Genomic DNA, 25,641 nt, shown 5'->3' with positions numbered 1-25,641 from the left:
AAAAAGATTAAACGAGATGCTGAGTCCTAGGGCCTATATATACCACTATGTGCAATATATCCAGTTAATTTTCCTCTTCAGTCTTAAAGCAATTGTTAAAAAATTTGCTACATTGAAGATCTCCCATGTAGTAGACAACAACTGTAAATATAAGAGGGCAGGCTTAACTTGTCTGAAGCCCTTGTCCTTGATAAGGGGAATAATGATTTTTTTGCGAATAAGACACAAATGCTTACAAAAAAAGATAAAATGCATAGTGTCTTTAGTTGAGAAACCGTCACAAGAACAAATCTCCAGCTCCGAGTCTTTAGTCCATCCTGAACGATCAGTAAGGAGAAGGTGGAATTTGTTCAGTCTGAATTTAGTCAATAAAAATCGATGGTTCATATTGTTGATGAGACTCAAATAAGGTTCTATACCATCAGTGGTGATTAACATTTGGTGGGCCCTAACAGTTGGTTTGCATAGTTCTTTTTCTTCTCTATCCAGAGATGCCAACTGTTTATATGTATCTTTCGCCCATTTGATGTCCCCTTTCAACAGTTTGTTCGGGGAATAATACAGTTCCGGTCGGCCCAATTTCGCTGCCAATTTTTGAATATAATTCAGCCAGGGAATAGATTGACCATGGTCCAAAGATAGACAGTCCCTCAAAATTTCATGATTCAGCTCTAATTCAGGGTTCAGCCATATAGAAATCCACTTCAATAGTGGTGCTAAAGCAATGCGATCCTCCAGGTAATCAACCCCCACACTCTTGATGAACGATATATCCCGGAGTAGACTGTGGGACACATAGCAAGAATTTCAGAAATTTGTCCTCAGTCACCTGCAAGGCCTTAACATTTTTTAACCCCCACAAGTCAGCTCCATACATCTCTATAGCAGTGCATTTAGCATCATACATTTTCAACACTGCCTCCATAGGCTTCACAACCAATTTACGAGCAAAATCCCGTACTGACAGGATAGACCTGGCAAAAGCATTTCGTTTGGCAACCAACTGGAGTAACCAGGTAGAGTTATCATCAAAAATTACCCCCAGATAGGGAAATCTTGTCACCCTGGATAAAACATTTTCTTCGCAAATCATGGTCTTAATTCTTTTAGGTTTACTCCCCACAATCATTACATGAGATTTAGGAAAATTTACACTTAGATTCAGTCCCTTCATAAAACTAGAAAATGAATGTAAAAGACATTGCAACCCCACAGCTGTACGTGCTATTAATGCAGCGTCATCGGCATACAATAATGCCGGAATGGGAAATTTACCGGCCCTTGGTAAGTCTTTACATGCCTCAGTTAGGGCGACCCCTAGTTCATTAATGTAAAGAGTAAAAAGTAAGGGGGCCAGGATACAGCCCTGCCTAACACCATTAATGATCGCGATCTTACCTGTGCTATTTCCCAAACGGTCGTACCTAACTGTGGCTGTAAGGTCCCTGTGTAGGTCAGCAAGAAAATACACAATGTTTTTGTCAACTCCTAACTTGAGAAGCAATTCCCAAAGCTTGGACCTATTCATTCGATCAAAGGCCGAGGAAAGGTCCATAAATGCTAAGTACAAGGTGCCCCGTTTAGCAATGGTGTATTTCCCTATTAACAGGTAAAGGTTGAGGCACTGGTCTACTGTGCCTCGACCTTTCCTGAACCCATATTGTAAGCATGAGAGGGTTTCTGTGTCCTCCAGCCAAGTTGTTAATTTACCAAGGACCACTCGCCCTAGCATCTTTACTGCGGCGTCGATAAGGGAAATGGGGCGGTAACAACTTGGGTCCCCCCTGTTTCCTTTCTTAAAAATGGGTACAATGACAGATTTGGACCAAGTGTCCGGAATATCTGCCATGCAAACCCTAATAAAAACATTGACTAAAATTCTAGCCCAGGGCTTGACATCTGATTTAAAGAGGTCGGCAGGGACGCCATCGGGACCCGGAGCCTTATTACTGGTCATCTTCCCGATCGCCTCTGCTACCTCTAGCTCAGATACCTTTAAAGTATAGGGATTTAAGAAAGGGGTCGCTATACTCCCCTCCCCACAATTTTCCCCTTCATAGACTGACTTGAAATGAGAGCACCACGCCTGTTCTTGGATGCCACAATCTAAGTGGTCATTGCAGGAGTCCTGAAAAAAAGGTTTGTTAACGACGGCCCATAATTTGCCACTATTCCTGAGCACGTCTACTGAGGTTAGGTCTTCCCAGGCAGCTTCCCTAATCTCCTGTCTTCTTATGTCCAGGGCTTTTTTATATATTTTCCTTAATAGGGCCACCATGGCCCTATTCACTGGTTTGCAATTTAGGGCAGCTTTTAGTTTTTGGTTAGCTGCTGAACAGTTGTGATCAAACCACTCTTGTTCAGCAGGTGCCTTAGCTTTCCCTGTTTGACTAAGATCTGATGAAACCTGGTCACAGATAGTTGAGTAAGCTGCTAAAACTTCCTCATTCTCTGCCTCCAGATTCAGACAGGTGTCCAGCTCAGATCCTACTGTGGATATTAGATTAGAATGGAAGTCTCCCGGTATGACCCTGCTCCATCTGAGTCTGCGGGCCTGATCTGTCGGACGAATGTCCGATTTGTCCGTTCTATTTGGCGCTGTCGTAGACTTCAAGACCAGATCCGACAAACTCAGAACTACTGGATTGTGGTCACTAAAGTGTGACCACGCAGGGCAATATTCAAGAATCCTATCCCCAGTGTTAAACTAATGAAAATATAATCAATAAATGAATGACAACCATTCCTCTTAAATGTGGGTATCTCCTTATCCCACAATGTTGGGAGCATCAAACCGTTGTCTGCCAGGATTGTCTCGAGGAGACCGCCCTGTTCAGAATGTTCGAAATGAACGTCTCCCTGTTCAACAGGGCCAAATAGATCTAAGGACGAACACTCGTCCGGACATCCATGGATATTGAAGTCTCCCATAACTATGAGGAAACAATGGCTATCATTTGCCTCCTTATAATTTTCCAAAAACAGATTTAATATGCCCAGGTGCTCGGCCGTGGTAACTCTGTCATACGAATTGTAAAAATTACCAATTAAAAACCTTCCCACCCCACTTAAACAGATTTGTACAGCCAGGATATTCCGTGAACCGGTGTCTAGTTGGGTGTATACCCCTTGGATAGTAGCTGCAATTAGGATGACCAAGCCACCCTTCGCCCTCCCCATATTAGATTTGACCGCAGGAATGTGGTAACACGCGTAACCATCCAGGCTCAAGATGTCACCCGTGTCCCACGTTTCCTGAAGGCCTATTATATCGTACATACTAATAGACTCTCTCCATGCTGGATCATCTATCTTATTTTTAAGACCAGCTACGTTCCAGGTCATTAATTTTAAAGAGCGGTCTTGATAACCTGGAGTTTCTACCATTATGGATATGTTGAAATCCCTGGAACCTATAGGTTCTACCGTTGTCGTAGCATCAGGGACATTAATCACAACAAGAGGAGCAAGATTGGTTTTTTGGCTACCTAGTCATTCATTATCACCCAAATTTGAAAAGATATCAAATCTATTTAGAACGGGGACCGCAAAGTCATAGGGCAATCTCCCTTTACCTAAATTACTGTTTGCTTGCCTGGTCTGAGGTGGTGGATAAAAGAAGCCCAGGGGGAGAAGATGTACATAATCTTTTTCGATTCTGGATGACCCCGCCTGTCTCAGTATGTCCTCAACCAACCTTGGGGATCTAATGCTTACGACCACACAGTCTCCCTCTAGGCTTTTTTTGGTATTGCCCACCCAAGGGACCCTTCTAACCATCAAAATATTATCTTCCAGGTATTCTCTCAAATCCGTTTTACTAGACAGATAGAAGAGTGTTTAAATTTTTTATCGAAGACCAGTGTTCATTTTGACCCTCCTTAATTTTCGGAACATTCGCGAGAATAATAGTGTGGGGCAAGCCTCAACTGGTAAGTTTAAAGCTAACTCTCTCTTCTTGAAGGGCTGTAAGTGTGGGCCTGATCTCCCTTCTGGGACCTTGGAACCCTGTTTCATCCCCAAGGTAGCACCAGTCACTTTTGGGACCTGAATAGGAATGTTTAAAGCTGTATTTGGGGATTTCTCTACAGGAGCCAAAGACTCTATGGGTACAGCAGTACATACCAAGGGTGTGACCGGACTTTCACTACTGTCCTTGCCTAGGACAGGAGCGCCATCAGGCACACCTGGTGCTCCCTTGTGTTTATCCAAGAGGCCCCCCAATCTTTTTATTTCAGCGGACATCCGGTCCAGTTTAGCCACTAAAGGTTTTATGATGCCCTTTATCTTTAGATCAATAAGGCCCGCCAATTGGTTAAGCTGTACGTCATCCAATTTAACAGTACTAGGTCCTACTAGTGCATCATCTACCTTTTCTAAATTTTTAATGGGTGTAGTGGGTGTGACTGCTTTTTTTCTTGTTTAACGGGTACCCATATGTTTCAACTGAGTTTTTCTGCATGTTCTAACCACTCTGGGAGCAGGGGTTGGAGGATGCTGTGCTATAGAGTCCGATAAAACCTCCAAGTCCAACTCAACAGGTTCAGGCAATTCCAAAACAAGAGGATCGTTGTTATCACTGATACTACGGTCACCTTGGCCCAGTGCGATCGGAGAAGAGGAACACGTGATAGATGGCAGAGATTCACTGCTTAGCCCTAAGGACTGTCGTCTTTCTGTGTTAATTTTCTTAACCACTTTTACTAAGTAGTTATCCAAAGTACCAAGGGCGGGTGGAGCACTTAGGGATGGCATATTACTACCTACTGTAAGACAATCCCGAATTGATTCAGATGTATTGCACCCCCACTATCAGTTAGGAGATATACGTAGCGATACAATTTACAACCGTTGTTCACAAGCATAGGTAAATAGGATCTCACTGTGACTTTGATAGGTGGGGTTGGAGTAGACCTCAACTTCCTTGGGCCAGGGTCTGTAGCCCAGCCCAGCCTCGTTCTGCCCCGGACTGCTACAGACTGCCCCGCTCTTGTCCCGGGCTTCTCCCGCGCGCGACTCGCGGGGCGAGAGGCGTTCCTGCCTTTTCACGCGCCTCCGGGCGCTGCGCTGACGTCACTGACGCGCCACAACCGCCGGGGCACCTGGGGATTGAAGTCCCTGCCCTCGCGGTGCTGGCGCTCAAAGCCGTTCACCTCACGGCGCTTGGGTGAGACCCCCCGATGTTGCGATGAGCCGTTCCCCTCACGGCAATGGACCTCCTTCAAGCAACGCACATATAGGATACCCATGACCCCTGACTTGCCTCCTAGTCCATTAACAGCATTGTCATCAGGGCAGGGTCAAGAATGTTTCTCAAATCATGTTTAAAAACTACAACTTTTAATAAATATGTAACTAAAGCATGAAGTGGTAGCACACTGTCATTTGCAATCAGCACAATTTCCATTGAAATAACCACGAAATTTGCAAGTGACGTGAATTTACTGATAAAACATATAGTGTACAATTAATAATATTTGTCATTTGCACGTCACCAAGTCAAGTGTTCGGATTTGTTTTGCCCTCATTTAGAACTTTGATAGCATCACTCTTATGAATTGCAAAAAAAGTGCTTTTGTAATTCCTGATATATTTTGAAATATTTGTACTATTTATTTACAAGCTATTTAAATGTTATGGGTTAGAAAGAAAACCTGACATCCTACAGTTTTCACAATTATTGTCAAAAAGCTCACTTTAGAAAATACTCTAACTGCAGTGAGAGAAAGAAAAGTAAACCCAATTTTCCAGGACAAGATAAGCAGCAATTAGTAAAAAGACAAACTGACATTTACCTCTATCCTTGACAGACCACAAATGTGTCAAGATGAAAACAAGATTTAAAGACATCACTTTCTGAATGAACAGAATACCTGCTCCTTTCCAGGTCAAATGTACTCGCCAGAACGGACCAGTAGGTCCTAAAAATATCTCAACCTGACCAAATCTGACTCCCCGTAGCAAGTGACCGAGTGGATTTATTGAGGCCTGCAAAGACTCTGCCTCAGCACACTTACAAAGGGTTTCACACGTGTGGTTTGTGCCCCCAGACCAGCTGGGGTGAGGACAGGGAGTAATGAAGTTCCAGACACTTGTGTAGGGGTAGGACTTTAGAAACTTTAAAGAGGTTGCAGGGTATAAATAGTAGACCCTCTGACCCAGCTCTTCAGATCACTTCTGGACCTGTGGACTCTGCCAGGAAGAAGGACTGCCCAGCGGTGAAGTCTGTACTGCTGTCCAAGGACTGCTTTGCTGCCCAAGGCAACATGAGTCTAGGGGTTAATGTCCTTACTTAAGTGATTGGTGTTGTGTCTAGTCACAATTTTGACTGATCATAAAGTAGGACATGGTTTAATGCACTTCTCCAGTATTACATCTTTCATAGATTCACATGCTTGTATCTTTCCCCGTCGTCATGGTGGGAGTCTCACGGTAACAGAATGACCAAGCAGTATCATAGAGAAGAAAAACTGCATAGAAAATCCCCATAGGGGCTGTATTATTTGGTAACCAGACCATATCTTTGTTTGGACCAAAAGCCAGCCAATCAGCATTGCTGCCCTGCCCTCACACTCCCCAGCAGAAGCTTCCTGCCTCAGATTTCCAACCGCCTTCGTGTGATAAGGAGTCTCCCTGAGCTCTGCTCAGTTTTCTTCTGTTCCTGAGTGAACTTTTGACCTTTTGGAATCTTGTTTCCTGTCTTCTACATTAAGGTACTGTGTGTACTTATTTCTCTTATAATGGCTGACGGCTCTAAAAAGAGGCTGTTCAGGCCATGCAGGTCCTGTGGGAAGGCCAGACTGTTCTCTGAGGACCCACATGAGGACTGCCTTTACTGTCTCCACCCTAAACACCTGGTGAAAGACTGTAAGTTTTGTAGAAAATTTTCTGACAAAACTAAAAGAGACAGAGAGGCTAGACTACTGTTATGGCTTCAGAAGAAGAAGGCCACATCAGGCTCAGATTCTGAGGAGGGATCTTCTCATTCAACTCCCAAGAAAAGTGGAGTCTAAAAAGAGTAAAACTAAGGAGAAATCAACCGCATCTCTTCCTATTACTCCTGTGGTGAGACAGTCCAGTCTTAAGGAACCTGGGTCTGCACCCTCTACCAGCTCGCTGGCTTCTGCTCCAAGATCTGTGGTGAAGACTTCGGCTCCGTCAACGACGACTTCGTCGACGACTGTGGCTTCGTCGACGATAAGGTCTAAAGCTACGTCGACGACTGCGACGTCTACGATTACAACATCGACGAGTAAAATCTCAATGTCGACGAACAGGCCGTCGACGACGACCACGACGACTCCGTCGACGACAGGTTCGACGTCGAAGATGTCTACGGGGGCCCCGTCGACGAAGGTCCCGTCGACGAAGGTCCCGTCGACGAAGGTCCCGTCGACGAAGGTCCCGTCGACGAAGGTCCCGTCGACGATGGTCCCGTCGACGAAGGTCTCGTCGACGGTGGTTCCGACGACGGTGGTTCCGTCGACGAAAGGCCCGTCGACGACGGTTCCGTCGACGAAAATCGTGCTTTCTTCCGCAAAAGCATTCAAATCACCGCAGTCGAAGACCATGATCTCGATCCGGTCTTTTCAGTCTACAAGGGGTTCATCTACCATCAGTGAAGCTGCAGAGTTCACCTCGTGGACAAAGATTTCACCTTTGCCGCCGTCCTCATTGCTAGAGCAGGACTCAGATGGCGAGGAGTCCTCAGGTGCCGCCTACAGTCCTTCTCAGCTGCAGATAAAGAGCCAAGACACGGATGAAGAGGAGGTTTATTCCTTCAAGGACAGACCACAATCTTCCAGATATGAGTCATTTCAGGAATCTGGTGATTATGATGAAGAAGAGGAGGAGCAGCATGAGGACTCGAGGGAGGAAGATCATCAGGAGACGATGTCTATACCCCTCAACCTTGTCTCTGATCTTAGGTTGATGTTGAATGACTACTACCGTCGCTTCCCAGAGGCGAATTCCTCGCAACCAGCTAGGCAGACGCCTTTCTCTCAGACACCTGCAGCACCTGCTCAACAAGAACAGGGGGTGAGATCGCCGCAGGTTGTTACTATAAGGGACGACCTTACGGAATCCGACGAGGATGAGCAGCCTGAAGAAGGAGAACTCGTTCAGGATGCTTCAGGACAGGAATGGGACGAATACATTTTACCATCGACTGCATCGCCTGAACCACTCAAATCTACCTCCCCTCCTCAAGATATCGGAGGTTTTCATGATCTCATGGAAAGGGCGGCCAAAAGATTCAATCTGGATGTTGAGGTACAACAAACGGATTGTTTCTTGTATGACTTCAAAGATGAAAACAAGAGGTCGCTTCGCTCTATTCCAATTATACCTCACATCTGGGAGGAGGGTCTGAAGATCTTGAAAACACCTGCGTCTATTGCGGTCTCAGTTCCCCGCATTGACAAGAAATACAGAGCCCCAGAGTCCACAAAAGCCTGCCTCATTGGGCACCCCAGGCCTGAATCAGTTGTGACGCAGGCGGCACAAAGAAATTCTAAGAACCCGGTGGCTACTTCCCTAGTGCCACCTGACAAGGAGGGAAGGAGAATGGATGGAGCAGGTAAGAGGTTTGCAGTCATGGCTGCCTCTACCATTAAAGCGGCAAATGCTATGGCACTGCTTGGACGATACAACAGGCAAATGTGGTCTGATATTGCACCCATACTTTCTGCTCTTCCAGAGGACAAAAAGGAGGAAGCGGCAGCCATACTTAAGGAAGGCTCTAAATCTGCTGCCGAATCTATCGACATCGCCATGGATATTTCGTCCATGGCCTTCAGGCAGATGGCGGGAGCGGTTTCGCTTCGCAGACAGGGCTGGCTCAAGGCGACGTCTTTTCGTCCAGAGGTACAGGCGAAAATCGTTGATATGCCTTTTGACGGTGAAAACTTATTTGGAAAGCATATCGATGAGGCGTTGCAAGGCATAAAATCGGACACGGATACAGCTCGAGCGCTGGGATCACTTCAGCAAGGAAGGTTTCAGTCCTTTCGGAGGAGAGGTTCAAGAGGTCAATTTAATCAAAGATCCTCTTTTCAATCCAACCGATATTAGCCGTACAATCAGCAGGGATATCGACAGTATAACACTAACAACCAATTCAGGTCCTCCAACTCCTCTTACCAACAACAGTCCAGAGGCAAATCTAACGCCAGGGGGAAACCTCAGCAGTCTAATAGGCGTCAATGATTTCAGGCCGGCGCTCCCCACACAACGGATCCACGACAAAGACCACTATCTGTCTCAATTTTACAACAACTGGATGTCCATTACATCGGACAAATGGGTTTTAGATGTCATAAGCAGGGGCCACATTCTGGAATTTGTGGAGATACCTCCGGATCAACCCCCAGTACTCAGGCTCAGCAAACATCGCCAGGAAATGCAGAAGGAAGTTCTCTCGCTTCTGCAAAAGGGAGCCATAGAGGAAGTGCCGCAACATCTCAGAGGGAAAGGCTTTTACTCGCATTTCTTCCTCATCAAAAAGAAACAAACCCGGAAATGGAGGCAGGTATTGGACTTAAGGGATCTAAATCGATACATAAAAAAGATACCCTTCAGAATGTTATCGTTACAAGAAATTCTTCTACTGATAAAACAAAACGACTTCATGGCCTCCTTAGATCTCATGGATGCGTACTTCCATATTCCAATTCTTCGGAAGCACAGGAAGTATCTCAGATTTGTTGTGGAGAGTCGCCACTTCCAGTTCAAGGTCCTGCCATTCGGACTCAAGTCAGCCCCGAGGGTATTCACCAAATGCATGGCCCCGGTGGCAGCCCATTTAACCACTTGGCTGCTAAGGGGTGTGTGCGAGGTCCATTGACTTTCCATTGAAATCAATGGAAAGTCCATGACGAGTTACCCTTGTCATTAGCGCTGAAGGGGTTAAGACTGCAAGGGCATTACATTTACCCATATCTGGACGACTGGCTGGTGACAGGTCCATCCTTCAGGGAGGCAGAAACATCTCTTCAGAGCTGCATCCGGCTGTTTCAGCGATTGGGCCTGAAGACCAACTTAGAGAAATCCTCGCTGACTCCGGCCAAGGGCATCCAGTTCCTGGGGGCATGGATATGCACCAGTGCAGGGAAAGCCTACCCTTCCGAAGAACGAATGGGAAAGATCATGAGGCTAACGGCAGCTCTTCAAGCAAAAAGGTCCACTTCCGTGAGGATATACAAATCCATGTTGGGGATGATGTCATCCTGCATCCCTCTGGTGCCAAACTGTCGGCTTCGAATGAGGCCTTTGCAGGAACAACTGGACGAGCAGTGGGCCCAGGCCAAAGGTACCTTCGAGGATCGCATTACCATCACGAGCCATATGAAGGTGGCAATGTCATGGTGGAAGATTCGAAAGAACTTGGATCAAGGCTTGAGCTTCATTCCTCTAGATCACGACTTCGTGATGACAACGGACGCTTCGCTGAAAGGATGGGGTGCGCATCTTCAGGAGCTGGAAATTCAGGGCCTTTGGTCAGACTGGGAAGCTCAGCTTCACATAAACATGTTGGAGCTCAAAGCGGTGTTCCTAGGTCTTCAAGCATTTCTCCCCAGAATACGCCAATCGTCAGTACTGATCCAAACGGACAGCACCACTACCATGTTTTACCTACTAAAGCAGGGCGGTACGAGATCCAAACAACTGTCGACATTGGCGCAAAGAATCTGGAAATGGCTCATAACCAATGGAATTTCAATTCAGGTTCAGCATATTCAGGGAGTCCTCAACACACGGGCGGACGCCCTGAGCCGTACTACCAAGGCGACGCACGAGTGGGAACTACACCACACTCAGGTTCGCCTCTTGTTTCAAAGGTGGGGCACTCCCACATTAGATTTGTTCGCAACGCAAAACAACTCAAAGTGCGTTCAATTCGCGTCCAGATACCATCAACAGGGCTCCAAGGGAAATGCATTCCTCATGGATTGGACAGGAAGGTTTGCATACGCGTTCCCTCCCTTCCCGTTGATACCGCGAGTACTGCGCAAAATGAGATTGGAACCGTGCCGGATCATACTGATAGCACCAGCCTGGCCGAGACAGGCGTGGTTTCCAGACCTACTTCTTTTGTCGAGGGGCGAGAAAATCCAGCTCCCGACATTTCAAGACCTCATCTCCATGCAAGAAGGGCAAATTCTGCATCCGAATCTACAATCTCTAAAATTGTCAGCATGGAACCTCACGAGCGGGAGTTTCAAAATCTAGACATTTCACAAGAATGCAGACATGTTCTCTCACAGGCTAGAGCTGTATCAACAAACAAAACATATGCAGCGAAATGGACACGTTTCTGCCATTGGTGCAGCAGACAAAACTTGCATCCGTTTGAAGTACCACCTGAAGGTATCCTCCCTTACCTGCTGTCACTATCTAAGGCAGGTCTGTCGCATGCCTCGGTCAAGGTACACTTGGCAGCAATATCGCGCTTCAGGCGGAAGCCAAATGAACCATCTCTCTGGTCCTCCAGGATAATAAAGGAGTTTATCAAGGGACTTTTTAGGGTTTATCCACCCATCCAACGCCCTCCTGTGCCGTGGCACCTCAACACAGTACTATCACAGCTTATGAGGCCTCCTTTCGAGCCTATTCACAAGTCAGATTTGCAGTTCCTGTCATGGAAAACGGCCCTCCTTCTCGCCTTAACATCAGCAAGGAGGGTTAGTGAAATCCAGGCCTTTTCAGTGGAGGAACCCTTCTTACAATTTCGTCAAGACAGGGTTATCCTAAGGACAAATCCTACCTTTATTCCCAAGGTGGCAACATCTTTTCACCTCAATGAACCCATTATTTTGCCTACTTTTTTCAGCAATCCTTCATCGGAGGCAGAAAGAGCCTTACATTCTTTAGACATTTCCAGATGCCTAAAGTTCTACATTGAAAGGACAAAAACGTTCCGCAAGTCCAAGCAATTGTTCATTGCTTTTGAAGGGCAAAGGAAGGGTCTTCCTTTGTCAAGACTGAGTATTGCCAGATGGATCTCCGCAGCTATCCTGAAATGTCATGAAAAAGCGGGGAAGCCGCTAGATTCTAAGGTACATGCACATTCCACAAGGAAGATGGCAACTTCGATGGCCTTGTTTGCAGGAGTGGCGCTGCCTGACATCTGCAGAGCAGCAACGTGGAAGAGCGTGCACTCTTTTACGAGACACTACTGTCTGGACACTGCGTGGAAAGAGGACACGGCAGTGGGACAAGCTGTTCTGAAACGTCTTTTTCAGTAAGGTATGACATAATGGCATGTTTTGTTGTCTATGCAATACTTTGATTTATGTGTCAACATGCATTTATCGTATTTCTTATATTATGATGTGTATTGTTATACCTTTGTCTTACGGCAGAGCTTCCTTTTTTAGTTCTGTCCTGGAAACGCTACTAATTTGGTGAGCACTGCTTACTACTCTGATACAAGCATGTGAATCTATGAAAGATGTAATACTGGAGAAGGAATTAGTTACTTACCTGTACACTATAGTTCTCCAGTATTATCTTTCATAGATTCACATGCGCCCGCCCGCCTCCCCGTTTCTCAGGCAGATCCTGTTTCTCGTTATTTATCCATGTCTCTCACTCGGGGACGGAAATCTGAGGCAGGAAGCTTCTGCTGGGGAGTGTGAGGGCAGGGCAGCAATGCTGATTGGCTGGCTTTTGGTCCAAACAAAGATATGGTCTGGTTACCAAATAATACAGCCCCTATGGGGATTTTCTATGCAGTTTTTCTTCTCTATGATACTGCTTGGTCATTCTGTTACCGTGAGACTCCCACCATGACGACGGGGAAGATACAAGCATGTGAATCTATGAAAGATAATACTGGAGAACTATAGTGTACAGGTAAGTAACTAATTCCTTGCTTCCAAGCATAACATATAACATGCAGATCACAGATTTGTATTTTAAGTAGATAACTCAGTGGGTTACTTCCTTTGTCACAGAGTTCCGTTTGATACTTGTAGATCTTAAGTTACAATTCTAATAGAGTTCAGTGAGCGACAAACAGACATCAAATAGTTGCATGCAAACTGCAAAGAATGGGTTTAGAAACGTATTGTTTTTTTCCTCATTCTTTCATTATTCTGCGGTTGCTAAAAATGGTTCCTTTGGGCATTGATACATTCTTATTAGTATATACAACCCCAACCATTGTGTTACTTTTTAAGTATAGAGTGTCTCGGGAGACCAAGCACTCTTAACACATAATGCCTATCCGTATAGAAGACATGTTAATCCTACACCTTGTAGCTCTCGTTTGCTTATGAAACATTTACATACATGGATTTACACATTTGTATGATCCATTGTATGTATAATACCAGTGATGTGACGTGCACTGACCCCCTACATTGGAATGAGGAGCACTATAAAAGAAATTAAATGAATTGAAGAGCGGGCTGTGGAGAGGTGAGGGGCACTGTTGTAGGGTGGTAGTGAGGCACTCTGTAGAGACGGAGTTCACAAACGCTAAAACTAGCCTCTTTGTTTTCATAAATAATTTAGTTCTTTGTCTCATTCGCCTCCTTTTATTGGTATGACCGCTGTATTCTTTGTGGTGCTTGTGACTATAAGCGAAAATCCTTTGAAGGAAATGAAATAGCTCCTTACCTGTAATCAGTATTCTCCTTGAGGCAAATCTTTGTTTTATTCATGAGCAGCAACCCTCCCTCCTCCCTGGAGAGTAGACGATGAAGTTAACTATTTTTCCTTCTGGATCCTTGATTTCTGTAAAAAGACAGCTGGCTCACCTGTCAGAGACAGGGCCTAAAGGGGTACTGCTACTGGTTGTAGTGTTTTTGCTTAAAGGAGTAGTGTCAGTGTTGCAGCCTTCTCAGGGAGCTACATTGTCCTCTTTATGTCTCCAATTGTTTCTTTAAAAAGAGATTGTGGAGAGTTGTTATGTCACTTTTGGCCAGTGACTTTCTCTGGATTTTAAATTCTTGGGAAGGTAATGGAAATTGGCTTCCTTAGAGAAAAAAAAGTGATTCAGAATCATTTGCATGAGTGGGATCATACATTGCTCATGAGTATGAGGATCGTTTCCGTAGAGGAGAACTAGGATTTCAGGTAAGTGTTTTTTATATTTATTTTTTACATTTTGAGGTACTCTTGATTTGAGCTTGGAAGTGTTGTTCGCTATAAAATAAAAAATTATTTTATGACTGCATTTCTAGTCCTAACTATCTGCTTTGACTATATTTTTTGCTTCTCCCTCACAGAAGGACAATTCTCAATGCCTATTCAGTGTACAGATTCAGCAGATGAACAAGCAGAGGGACATTTTAAATCTCAGGTTAAAAATGGAGCAAACAAGCATGCATGTACAACAACTGTTGGTCCCAGATGCCTAGAACAGGATGAGACTGACGACTGCTCTGTAGAATCACTTTCTCAATTTAGTGTCAAGTTTCCACCAACGGACAATGACTCTGTTTTTTTGCAGAGTACTCCAGAAAAGACTGTATTATCAAGCCCTATGGCAAGTGAAAATGTACTCCAAACGAAATATAACCTGCAATTGGATGATAATGATTTAAGCCTCAGCGAAGCAGGTTGTTGCCCATCAGAAGATAAAGGAAATTCGCATATAACTCAAGTTATAGAAAACATTGCCTTCATTGACAGAGTCCTATCCCCACACCAGCCAGATGCATTTAAGCAGGACAAAACACCACCTCTAGCAGCCGAGGATCATGGTACCAAATTTAAATTCCCAGCTGATGAAACTTCAGACGGAAACAAAAGCCCACTGGAACCTGCCAAACGTGCCATAAGGGGACCACAGAAGGTAAAGGCTTCACAAAAGCTTGTCACATTATGCAAATAGAAATATATTTTATTTTGTATTTAGGTTTCAAATACGTTTTTACAATTATTTGCAAAATGTTTTCATTCATTAAAACATTATATCCAACAAACACTCTCCTAAGTACTTCACATTGAAAGTTCACCCCCCTCACCTGTTGGTTTTTGGTAGCACCGCTCGCGTATTGATCATCCCACATTCAGCGGCCCTTGGTTAATTGTAACTGTCATTTATGATGTATGGAGATTCACCTGTGCACCAGCAAAATGCCATTTTATTTTCGCAGCAGTTAGATAAATATGCTAAAAGAGTTTTTCCATTGTAATACACGAATGATAAAACATCCATATGTTCCTATGGGTTATGCATTCATATTCTTTTTTCAAATGGACTTCACCATCTTGTATTGGTAGCCGGAGCATTGTGCAGCAAAGTCTGTGCAGATAGACATGTGGCCAGAAGTGATGCTATGGAGTAGCCCTGCCAAAGTGCACAGACACTTGGAGCTTGCTGCTCTTGACCAATTTCTTCCCTGAGGCACCCAGATCCTTAACTACAGCACAGAGTTAACTGTGACAAGGAAAGTCAATGTCACTGTGTCATGGTAGTGCGTTGTACACATATTCCACAATTCAGGAAAAAATCTCCAAGGTATTTCTAACATGTATATTGACTGTTTGAGCATCTGTGTTAAGATCTTACTTGCCTACTGTCTATCTTATCCCTGGGAGGCCTTCTGGGGATAGCCATGCACTCTACAAGTAACAATAGAATTAAATAGAATATCGGTGCATTTGAATGATTTATACAGATGTTATTCACAGACTAATATCTCATGGGCCTACACTAGAATAGCCAAGCTTTGGTCCAAGTTTGGAATTGGAAGTGGATTTCGGATTATGGTGTGGTTTGCAGAGTGTAGAATGTTGAAAAATGTGTTATGGGTATATAAGCCATTTGCTCTGATGCTGCTGACAGATTTAGTCTACTTAATTGAGAAGAGCTTACCTGGTAAGTGACCACCTACCAAATTTCAGGCACCCTCAGTGTTAGTAAACATGATTTTTGTGGCATATATAAATGTTGTTTGTGAGTAGTTGGTTATTACTTCTGTTTTCCTCTTTCAACGAGGTCTCGGTGGAAGATCTAGGGTATGGGTAAACAGAGCATTTCTCATCAACTTCTCATTACACTTGCAAATACTTCAATTGCTATGTGTCACTCACAAATTTAATTTTCAGAGTTTTCATGTATGTAAAATCGTGAATTGGTGATATACATGTTGTTGTAAAGCAATGAGTAAAACCGTATTAAAACAATTTATGCGAAAATGTAAAATTGACTGTCTACGCCAGCTGGCATTGTGAGGAAATATTCACAGTTTGTGGGGAAAAACTATGCCAGGACAACTTATGAAAAACAAGAAAGTCATGAACCTATGAGCAGGTCAATAATCATGATTTTAACAAATGGGTTTCACTCATTTAGTCCCCCAGCATTTTTTGCTTTTGACTCCCTGGTTTTTAGACTTTTACTGTGAGTGAGTCTCAATGCAGGACTCTCACTCACAGTAAAATTCACAGTAATTGGACTGAGTGTGTTAACTGCCAGTGTATGTCCTTTAATATAAGGCAGCTTCTGTGCAGCTAGGGTGAAAGGCTCTTGGCTAGTTACACATGGACAAGTGTGCACACGTGTGAGGGCTGCACGTGTGAGACTATTGTCTTGCGCAGCCCAGTAGCTGCGTACAGGTAACCTGTCACAGAATGTACACTTCGATTTTGGTGACCAGAGGTAGGTGTTATAATGTTACTGAACATTAATATTGTAGGTCTGTATTGCTTACTGAAGATTTGTTACATATGTAGGTGAAATGTGCCCTAAAGTAGAATTTTACTACACTTAGGCCTACGGGGGCTAGCGAGATACCAATCTGGGGTAACTCATGCACCTCAAGTGTGAATCTGCGGTCCCCATCATCCCACATAAACACATTATGGCACTTTAAGATTTGTCCGATTTCGCTGACTCGGCTCATAATCAGCTTCTCCAGTATTGAATCTTTCATAGATTCACATCATTGAATCTTCCCCAACTATTAGTAGTACTTTTTATTATTAATAGTACTTTTTCCAATTAGGTAGACTATAATAGCATTTCCGCTTAGGATTGAGCAGCAATCCACATCATGTTGTACATAACCAAAGTTCAGACAATCACAACAGAGCTTGCACCCCTTTCCTCCTGTCCATTGGCTCCACACCTCAGATTTCTCACCGGATGTCTTGGATAGAGAGTCTCTCAGAGCTTTGCTCAGTTTTTTTCCCATCAGAACATGACTTTGTCTATTTTGACCTCCAGGTGAACTATATATACCTCTGACCTTAACTAGCTGATCTGATTCTACCAGCAAATGGGAAGGATCAAAAAAGGGTTTGCAGTGCCCATGTAAAACATTTAGGAAGATGAGGCTGTTCTCTGAGGATCCTCATCTACTCCACAAACCCGAGGACTGAAAATATTGCAGAACATTTTCTGCAAAGACTCTCAAAGATCGAGAGGCAAGACTTTTACTATGGCTTCAGAAGAAAAAAACATCTGAAACTCCAGACTTAAGATGAAGAGCCCTGTCCTTGGGCAAAAATTCTCTAAAGAGAGAGAGCGATCTGAAAAATACCTAACTGAAACGCCTAAGAAGACCCTGAAAAAGCAAACAAAAGAAGCCAACACTGGAAAAGTTTACTTCTCCAACACCCCAGGAGATGAAAGGTTTCTGAGCCACCAACACCTTTTGATAAGGCATTAACCTTTGCTGATATCCGCAAATGTTCCTCAGAGAAATCTGGAAAGTTGGTGACCAAATCATTGACAAAACTACAGACGGCACTGTCCGGCTACATCGACGACATCTACCATCACAGTGCTATATGCATCGTCAACTATAACCGTAGTGTTGATGACAGGCCTATCAGCGCATACTATATCCGCGCTGTCATCGACACAATCGACTAATGCACTGAGGCGGCTCCAATGATGACGCTTTCCAGAACCGCAAAGACGACACCCCTGAAATAGAGAACTTTCCCATCGCCTGCTTCTCTGTCAGCGGTCATCGCCAAACCAGTTCTGAGGCCAGAATAAACCTCACCTAACAAGGTTTCACCACTGCCACAAGTGCGTCTTATTGAAATGGGGGACACAGGAGATGATGATAATGGATTCTTTGGGGATGCTACAAGCCCATCTAAACTGCATGTTAAATGCCAAGATTCAGATAATGATGAAGAACAGGCACCTACATACATACAGGGTGATTTATCTTTTAAGGACCGAAAGCAAGGAAGGGAAAAATCTTATAACGACTATCGAGAAATTGATCTCTATGATGAAGGCTTAGAGGCACAATAATCTCAAGAACCTATGACTCAAATCCCTGTAGCATTGGCAATGGATCTCTCTATGAGGTTGTAGGTCTGTCATAAGAGATTTTCCTCCTGAGAGCAACACCTTCAAAACTAGGGCACACTGGGGCACCACAAACAGAACCTTTACTGTATCAACCAACTCCGATGGTACAGCATGCGGAGATCCCACAGCTTAGACAATTAAAATCTATTGCCATTAATGAAGACTGCGTGGATCAAGGGGATGGTGATGATGATAAACCTTAAGAGTATGAATTACTGCAGTACCACACTACTACTGCAGGTAGTAAATGGGACAACTATGTGACCCCCATATCAGCACCACCAACACTCAGGTGCTAGTTCGCCATCCAATGACATTGGAAGGTTCCATGCACTGCTTGAAAGAGTGGCAAAGCGCTGTGGCCAACAGATCGTGGTACTACAAACTGAGTGCTCCCTGTATGTTTTCAAGGAATCGAACAAGAAATCGATAAGATCTATACAAATTGTTGATTACATTTATAATGAAGGCCTCAAAGTCATGAAGAACCCAGCCACAGTGGCCGCTCTGATACCGAGGATGTATAAAAAGTACAAGGCTCCTGAGAGCTCGTTAGCCTGCTTGATAGGTTATCCAAAACTTGACTTGGTGGTGATGCAGCCAGCCCAAAGAGGGTCCAGGAATCTGTCAGCACCTTGTTCAGCTCCCCCAGACAAGGACGGTAAGAGGCTGGATAATATAGGAAAGCGTTTCCCCACCATGGCCGTAATCTCCATAAGGGCATCCAATGCACTAACCATACTTGGCAGGTACCATCGTCAAATGGTATCAGACCTAGCTCAGGTTCTAAAGGCCCTGCCGAAAAATAAAAAAAACAAGAGGCTTAGTTTATTCTGCAAGAAGAAGACTGCACATCCTCAGAGATGATAGACACGGCGATGGATGCAGCCCTAACTGTCTTCAGACAAATGGCTATTGAGAAGGTATGGAGAAGGCAAGGTTGGCACAAGGCCACTTCTTTTCAGCCAGAAGTGCAGTCAAAACATTTAGATATACCTTACCATGGTGAGGTCTTGTTTATAAAACATAAACATATTGACAACGCCCTGCAAACCATCAAAGCCAACACAGAGAGCGCTCGATCCTTAGGAGTCCGACAAAAGAGGATATTTTCATCCTTTTAAGGCAGAGGATAATACTCTTTTAGTGGAGGATGTCAATCTTATTGATACTAGTTGTACTATTAACAGGCGCAGGGTTATCTTCAACAGTTTCCCTAACAGTATAGGCCTTCTCATACCGCAACCTTTTCCAGACAGGCAGGTAGAAGACGAGTTGCTGCTGCAGCAAAAGGTCAAGAATCCTCCAGAAGAAATGACAAGAAAACTACTCCGGTTGCCTCAGTGCCATTACCTCCCTTGTATTTCAGAGACACTCTCTACAGCTATTACGAAAACTGGAAATCCATCTCCTCAGGCAGGTGGGTCCTGTACATCATAAAATATGGTCACACCCTAGAGTTTATCCTGAAACCTCCTTACCAGTTGCCTGTCAGACGGTCACGCCAACATCTTCAGCTGTTCAGAGAGGAAATAAACCCTCAAATTTCCAAGGGAGAAATAGAAGAAATGCTTCAAGACTGCATACACATAGGTTTCTACTCCAGCTTTTGTCTGCTGAGAAACAATGGGAAATGGAGACAAGTGTTGGATCTCAGACAGCTCTACAATTATCTAAAAAAACAATCATTCCAGATGATTATGCTGCAGGACATCTTTCAGTTATTAAACAAGAGAGATTACAACATTGTTGGATCGACTAGACAAATATTTTCATATCCCCATACCCATCAGGCACAGACGATATCTCTGATTCGCGGTGGCCAGAGGTAATTCGGAGTTCTACAGTTTGGACTAAAGTTTGCCCCATGAACTTTTACCAAATGCATGGCACTAGAAGCAACCTATCTCAGACGGAATGGACATTTGGTATTTCAAGACCTGGACAACTTGGTGATAAAAGCATACTTTAACAAGGCTACAGAAGACTCTACAAGGGGGTACATGTACTTCTTCGAGAACCAGGGCCTACATATAAACAAGGAGCAATCCTGCGTGACTCCACACATGGCAATCACTTTTCAGGAAACTGTCGTAAACACAAAGATTTGCAAGATCTATCCAACAGAAGAGAGGGTCACAAGGATTATGACACTGGATCTTCCTTGTAAAGAAAAAGATTCACTTCAGTAAGGCAATTCAAATCGTTCCTGGGAACTTCGTCATTCATCCCTCTCATCCCGAACTGCTGGGTGCACATGAGGCTGCTGCAAGAACAACTGGACAAGCAATGGGCACGGGCTCATTCAACAACATTGTCCTGATAAAACCATAAATGGTGTGTACAATGGTGGAAGAAAAAAGAAAACATTGCAGTGGGGTCGACATTCCTCGGCAGGACTCCAATTTTTATTATGAGGCGGATGCTTCAATGGAAGGATGGGTTGCATAACTTGAAAGTGAGCGAAATATGGTCAACTGAAGAAAGGAAGAAACAAATCAATCTCCTGGAACTGAATACAGTAGAGTTGGGACTCAAAGCCTTTTTACAGAGCCCTTGGGGGTCGGATGTCTTGATTCACACAGACAACATGACCAATATGTTTTACTTAAACAGAGTCGAACAAGGTCATGCACTCTATCCAAGGAAGTACATAACATTTCTAACGGGTGTCTGAAACACAGAATTTCAATGAAAACGGAACACGTTCACGGCACAGAAAACTATTGGGCAAACAAGTTAAGCAAATCACTGAAAGACTGCCACGAGTAGGAGTTATCAGACACTCAACGCAGAAAAATATTCCACAAATGGGTAATCACATCTCTGGATCTGTTTGTGACTCCAACAAACAAAGAGTGTCAACACGATGCAAGCAGATTCCCTGCACAAGGGTTCATGGGGGAATGCGCTGCAGATGTCTTTGGCAGGCATATTCTCATATGCCTTCCCACCAATATCTTTAATCCCAAGGATACTAAACAAAATGGAAAGAGAGTCATGCACTCTGATCCTCATAGCTCTGGTGTGGCTGAGGCAATTGTGGTACACAGAGTTTGTCCTAATGTCAGAACAGCAGCACACTCAACTCAAAACATTCCCAGGATTACTGTACGGAAACGGTAGGCAAGTGATTCATCCGAAACCTAGAATCTTTCAGTTTAGCTTTGGTATCCTGAACATAAACGAATTCCATCAGCTAAACATTTCCCAGCAATGCAGAAACATCCTAGCAAAAGCTAGAGCAGAATCCACAAACGGATCATACACTGCTAAATATGAATGACGGTCACCCTTTCTCCTCGGAGCCGTGCAGGTCCAACCATACAGTCTATTAGGTTGATCTGGTCTATATCATAGCTTGATTCAAGTACATCTAGCAGTGATTTCCAGATGTAGACACTCTAGCAATAAGAAGTCCCTGTGGTCTATCATATCAAGTTAATAACGGAATTCTTAAAGGGGCTATTTCAAGCTTTTCCACCGATTAGAAAACCACCAATTTCTTGGCAGTTTAATACAGTATTAAGACAGTTAATGAGAGGACCCTTTGAACGTGTCCATAAAGCTGACATCAAACACCTTAAATGGAAAACAGCATTTTTGCTAGCACTTACATCTGCCAGACCTGTTGGAGGGATGCAAGCTTTTACAGTGCAAGAGCTACATCTGCATTTCAAAATAAAAAGAGTCCTCCTGCGTACTAATTCCCGATTCATACCCAAGATACCTACGGATTTTCACCTCAACGAACCCATTGTCTGAAAGTCATTTTGTCAGAATCCATCGAGTGAGGTGGAAAGATCGCTCCACACTCTTCATATTAAGAGATATCTCAAGTTTTATTTGGAGAGAACTAAGTCCTTCAGAAAATCTGACCAACTCCTAGTTGCATTTGCTCCTGTCACAAAGGGTCAACCAGTGTCAAGAGCAACTATAGCAAGATGCATATCTGCAGCTATCACTCTGTCATGAAAAAGCGGGAAAACCACTTACATCCAAGGTGTGCTCCCACTCTACCGGAATTGTGGCAACCTCAGCTGTTTTCTCAAAAGTCCCATTCCGGACATATGCAGGGCAGGCACATGGTCTAACAGACCTACATTTACCAGACATTATTGTCTGGATGCTGCCAGCAATAAGGATGTAGTGGTGATTCAAGAAGTGCTTCGAAACCTGTTTCAATAAGGTGAGCTTGATTGTATTTCTTCATAAAGTTTATTATTTGGTTCTCGTCATTGTGAATATATGACTTTATATATCTATTGCGTGCCTCTGCATACAGTCTCCCTATTTCACTGGTTTTCTTAATGGTCTACTGCTAGCTATTCAGATTCAAGCAGATGAATGCATATAAATCTATAAAAGATTCAATACTGGAGAAAAAATAAGTTACTTATTGTACACAGTGGTTCTCCAGTATTGATATATTTCATAGATTTACTTGTGCTCCCCTACCTGTCCTTCAGTTGTGCACCTCATTGATTTTTTTCTCATGTCTCATGGGTACTTTTATTCACTTGTGCTTCGAAAACCAAGGTGTGAAGCCACTGGGCAAGAGGAAAAGGGTATAAGCTCTGTGCTTATTGGCTGGACTTTGGTCATGTACCAAACAATGTGGATTGCTAGTCAATCCTATGGGGAAATGTTATTATAGTCTATGTAAAAGGAAACCTTTCTACTACTAGTTAAAATTACCATGGGACTCACACCTCGATGACTTGGAAGATGCAAGTATGTGAATCAATTAAAGATATCTGAAAGAGACACGTTAGTGATAGATTCCTTACCTTAGAATATCCCCAGGCGTCAGACTGGATCCGGAAACTTTTGCGTAGCAATACCCCTGCACACCGGCAGGCGTCGTCCGCGGCTCTGCGTCCATTGTCGGCGTCGTTAGCGCCGGAATGACGTAGCCGGAGTACTTATATGCCGCCGTCGCGCACTGACGTCAGTTCTTTTTTCCCCGCCAGCTAGCGCAGATCCGGAGAAGCTCTACCCCTTAGTCACTTTTTTACTAAACTTTTTTTGATCTTTTGATCTGTTTTTCTCGAGTCGCTAAGACTCCTAGGGTGCCGGTAGGGATACCCGGGTTCAAACCCTGCTCCAAGTGCAGCCGACTGATGTCAGTTACCGACCCCCATCGCCGGTGTCTTCAGTGTCTAGGCCTCGACCACCACGACCGAACCTGCTCCGACTGCCGGGCCCTGACGTCTAAGGCTAGGCGGGAGCGGTCCCGCAAGCGGCTTGAGCTCTGGCAGTCGGCCCCGCGCCGAAGGAGGTCCCGGTCCCACAGGAGGTCGGGGGACCGGTCGCGGGGTCGGAGCCCTCGTAGTTCCGAGAGTCGGCATCGGTCTTCGGGATCCAGGTCCTCAGGTAAGAGACATGAGAGGTCGGAAAGGCGTCATCGTTCTTCCGATTCACCCCGACGCGGCCGGGGGTGTGGGTGACACCACCCTCGCGGCTCAGACTGAGTCACGGGCGTCGCACCCTGCCCCATACCTTCCGGTCCCTGGGCACAATGCGATGCCAGAGGTGGTCGAGCAGTACCTCATGGCCATGAGGTCTCTCCCTCCTCCGCCAGGCTCCGTGACGCCTTCGGGCCCAGCGGTCCCGGCTGGGGGTGCCTAGCGGGTCGGGTGCTTCGGCTCCGACGCCGTCGGGTGCTTCGGCCCCGGCGCCGCAGGCCCTCACTGGATCCAGATCCAGGTCGTCGCCAGTCGACCTCATGACCTCACCGACGCCGGCCCCTAGGGTGGAGACGCCGTCCCCGATCCTGCCCTTGATTCGGTTCTGGCGCCGGACGCCGTATGGAGACTTTTACTTCCACGAACCGGCCCCATCCTTTGAACCTGAATTTCAGGTGATGGGTGACGAGGGAGATTGGGAGGGGTCTGTGAACTCTCTGGCACAGGAGTGCCAGTCTCAACAGGACTGGACATGTGAGCTTGGGGATGCCAGTGGACTGGACACTTCGCCAGACACTGGTTTTGCCTCCCCTCCAACCGTGGCTACGGAGGAGGGGGCTACCTACAGTGTAGTGTTGACGCGGGCGGCCAAGGCATTGGGCCTAGAGCTCCCCGTCGCGGCTGTGAGGACTAACCTCCTCACTGAGGTCCTTAAACCGCAGGCAAGCTCGGCTGAGCCTCTGCCGCCGTTTAATGAGGCCTTGTGTGACGTTTTTTTGGGCACTTGGTCCAAGCCCGCTACAGGTCAGACTGTAGATAGGAACGTGGCCAGACGCTACCGCCCGGCTCCGGGCGACCCTTGCTTCTTGTCCACCCAACCCACCCCCGAGAGCCTGGTTATCCAGGCCTCTACTTCCCAGACCGCATTCCCAACGGCTCCGCCCGATCGGGAATCCAAGAGGTACGAGCAATTCGGTAAGAAGGTGTTCTCGTCTCTGAGTTTGGGACTGCGGTCAGTCAATACCGCATGCCTCTTGGGCCGCTACACCCACACTCTGTGGGACACGGTCGCGGACGTGCTGCCACAATGTCCAGAGGAGGCCCGGACTAAACTTGCCCAAGCCCTTGCGGAGGGTCGAGATGCGGCGCGCTATTCCATCCGGTGTGGGCTGGATACCACGGACTCACTGGGCAGAGCGATGGCAACGACGGTGGCGGTTCGACGCCACGCCTGGTTGAGGACCGCCAACTTTTCGGCTGATGTCCAGGCCACCCTTCTGGACATGCCGTTTGATGGCCGTCGCCTCTTTGGCGACAAGGCAGACCATGCGCTTGAGCGTTTTAAGGACTTCAGGGCTACTGCCCAGTCCTTGGGCCTCTCGGCCCCACGCCAGCAAACGGGTGCCTTTCGCTCCTTTCGTGGCCAAGGAAGGGGCGCTCCCACGCGTGCTGCCAGCCACGCACCGCAGACTAATTCACAGCCCGGTGGCGGCCATGGAAACCGCCGTGGCGGCAGTCTGTGACAACGGCGAGGCCAGTCCACACCTTCCCCTGCAGCATCCGCCTAAAAACCTTCCTAGTCCATGCTTTCAAGCCCATGTGACTCCAGTGGGGGGCAGGGTTCGCCATCACCACTTCCACTGGCACACTGTCACGTCGGACATGTGGGTGCAGCAAATCGTCCGAAGAGGCTACTCCCTCCCCTTCGAGGCGACCCCTCCAGCCATGCCACCGCAATACCACCGCGTGTCGTGGGATCACTTGCAACTTCTGCAAGAGGAAGGTACGGCCCTCTTGGCCAAGGGGGCCATCAAGCGCGTTCCTGGGCCAGAAGTAGGGTGTGGTTGTTACTCCCACTACTTTCTGGTACCCAAGAATGGCAAGGGGGGCCTGCGCCCTATCTTGGACCTACGGAACGTCAACGGCTTCCTCCGGAAGGAG

At 45.7% G+C, this 25,641-nt stretch overlaps 1 protein-coding gene across 3 annotated transcripts in view; it reads left to right on the top strand.

Moving 5' to 3' along the window:
• TANK (TRAF family member associated NFKB activator) overlaps positions 1-25,641 on the top strand; it is a 386,559-nt gene that overhangs the window by 334,789 nt on the left and 26,129 nt on the right. For all 3 annotated transcript variants that reach the window (XM_078681664.1, XM_078681665.1, XM_078681666.1), the window contains one exon: positions 14,238-14,806. In XM_078681664.1, the coding sequence (XP_078537790.1) occupies positions 14,238-14,806 (569 nt within the window). The remainder of the gene's footprint in view (positions 1-14,237; positions 14,807-25,641) is intronic.

Source organism: Lissotriton helveticus, chromosome 3_1 (assembly GCF_964261635.1).
Source record: "Lissotriton helveticus chromosome 3_1, aLisHel1.1, whole genome shotgun sequence".
Classification (NCBI taxonomy): Eukaryota; Metazoa; Chordata; class Amphibia; order Caudata; family Salamandridae; genus Lissotriton; species Lissotriton helveticus.
This window is presented reverse-complemented; position numbering and strand designations above follow the sequence as displayed.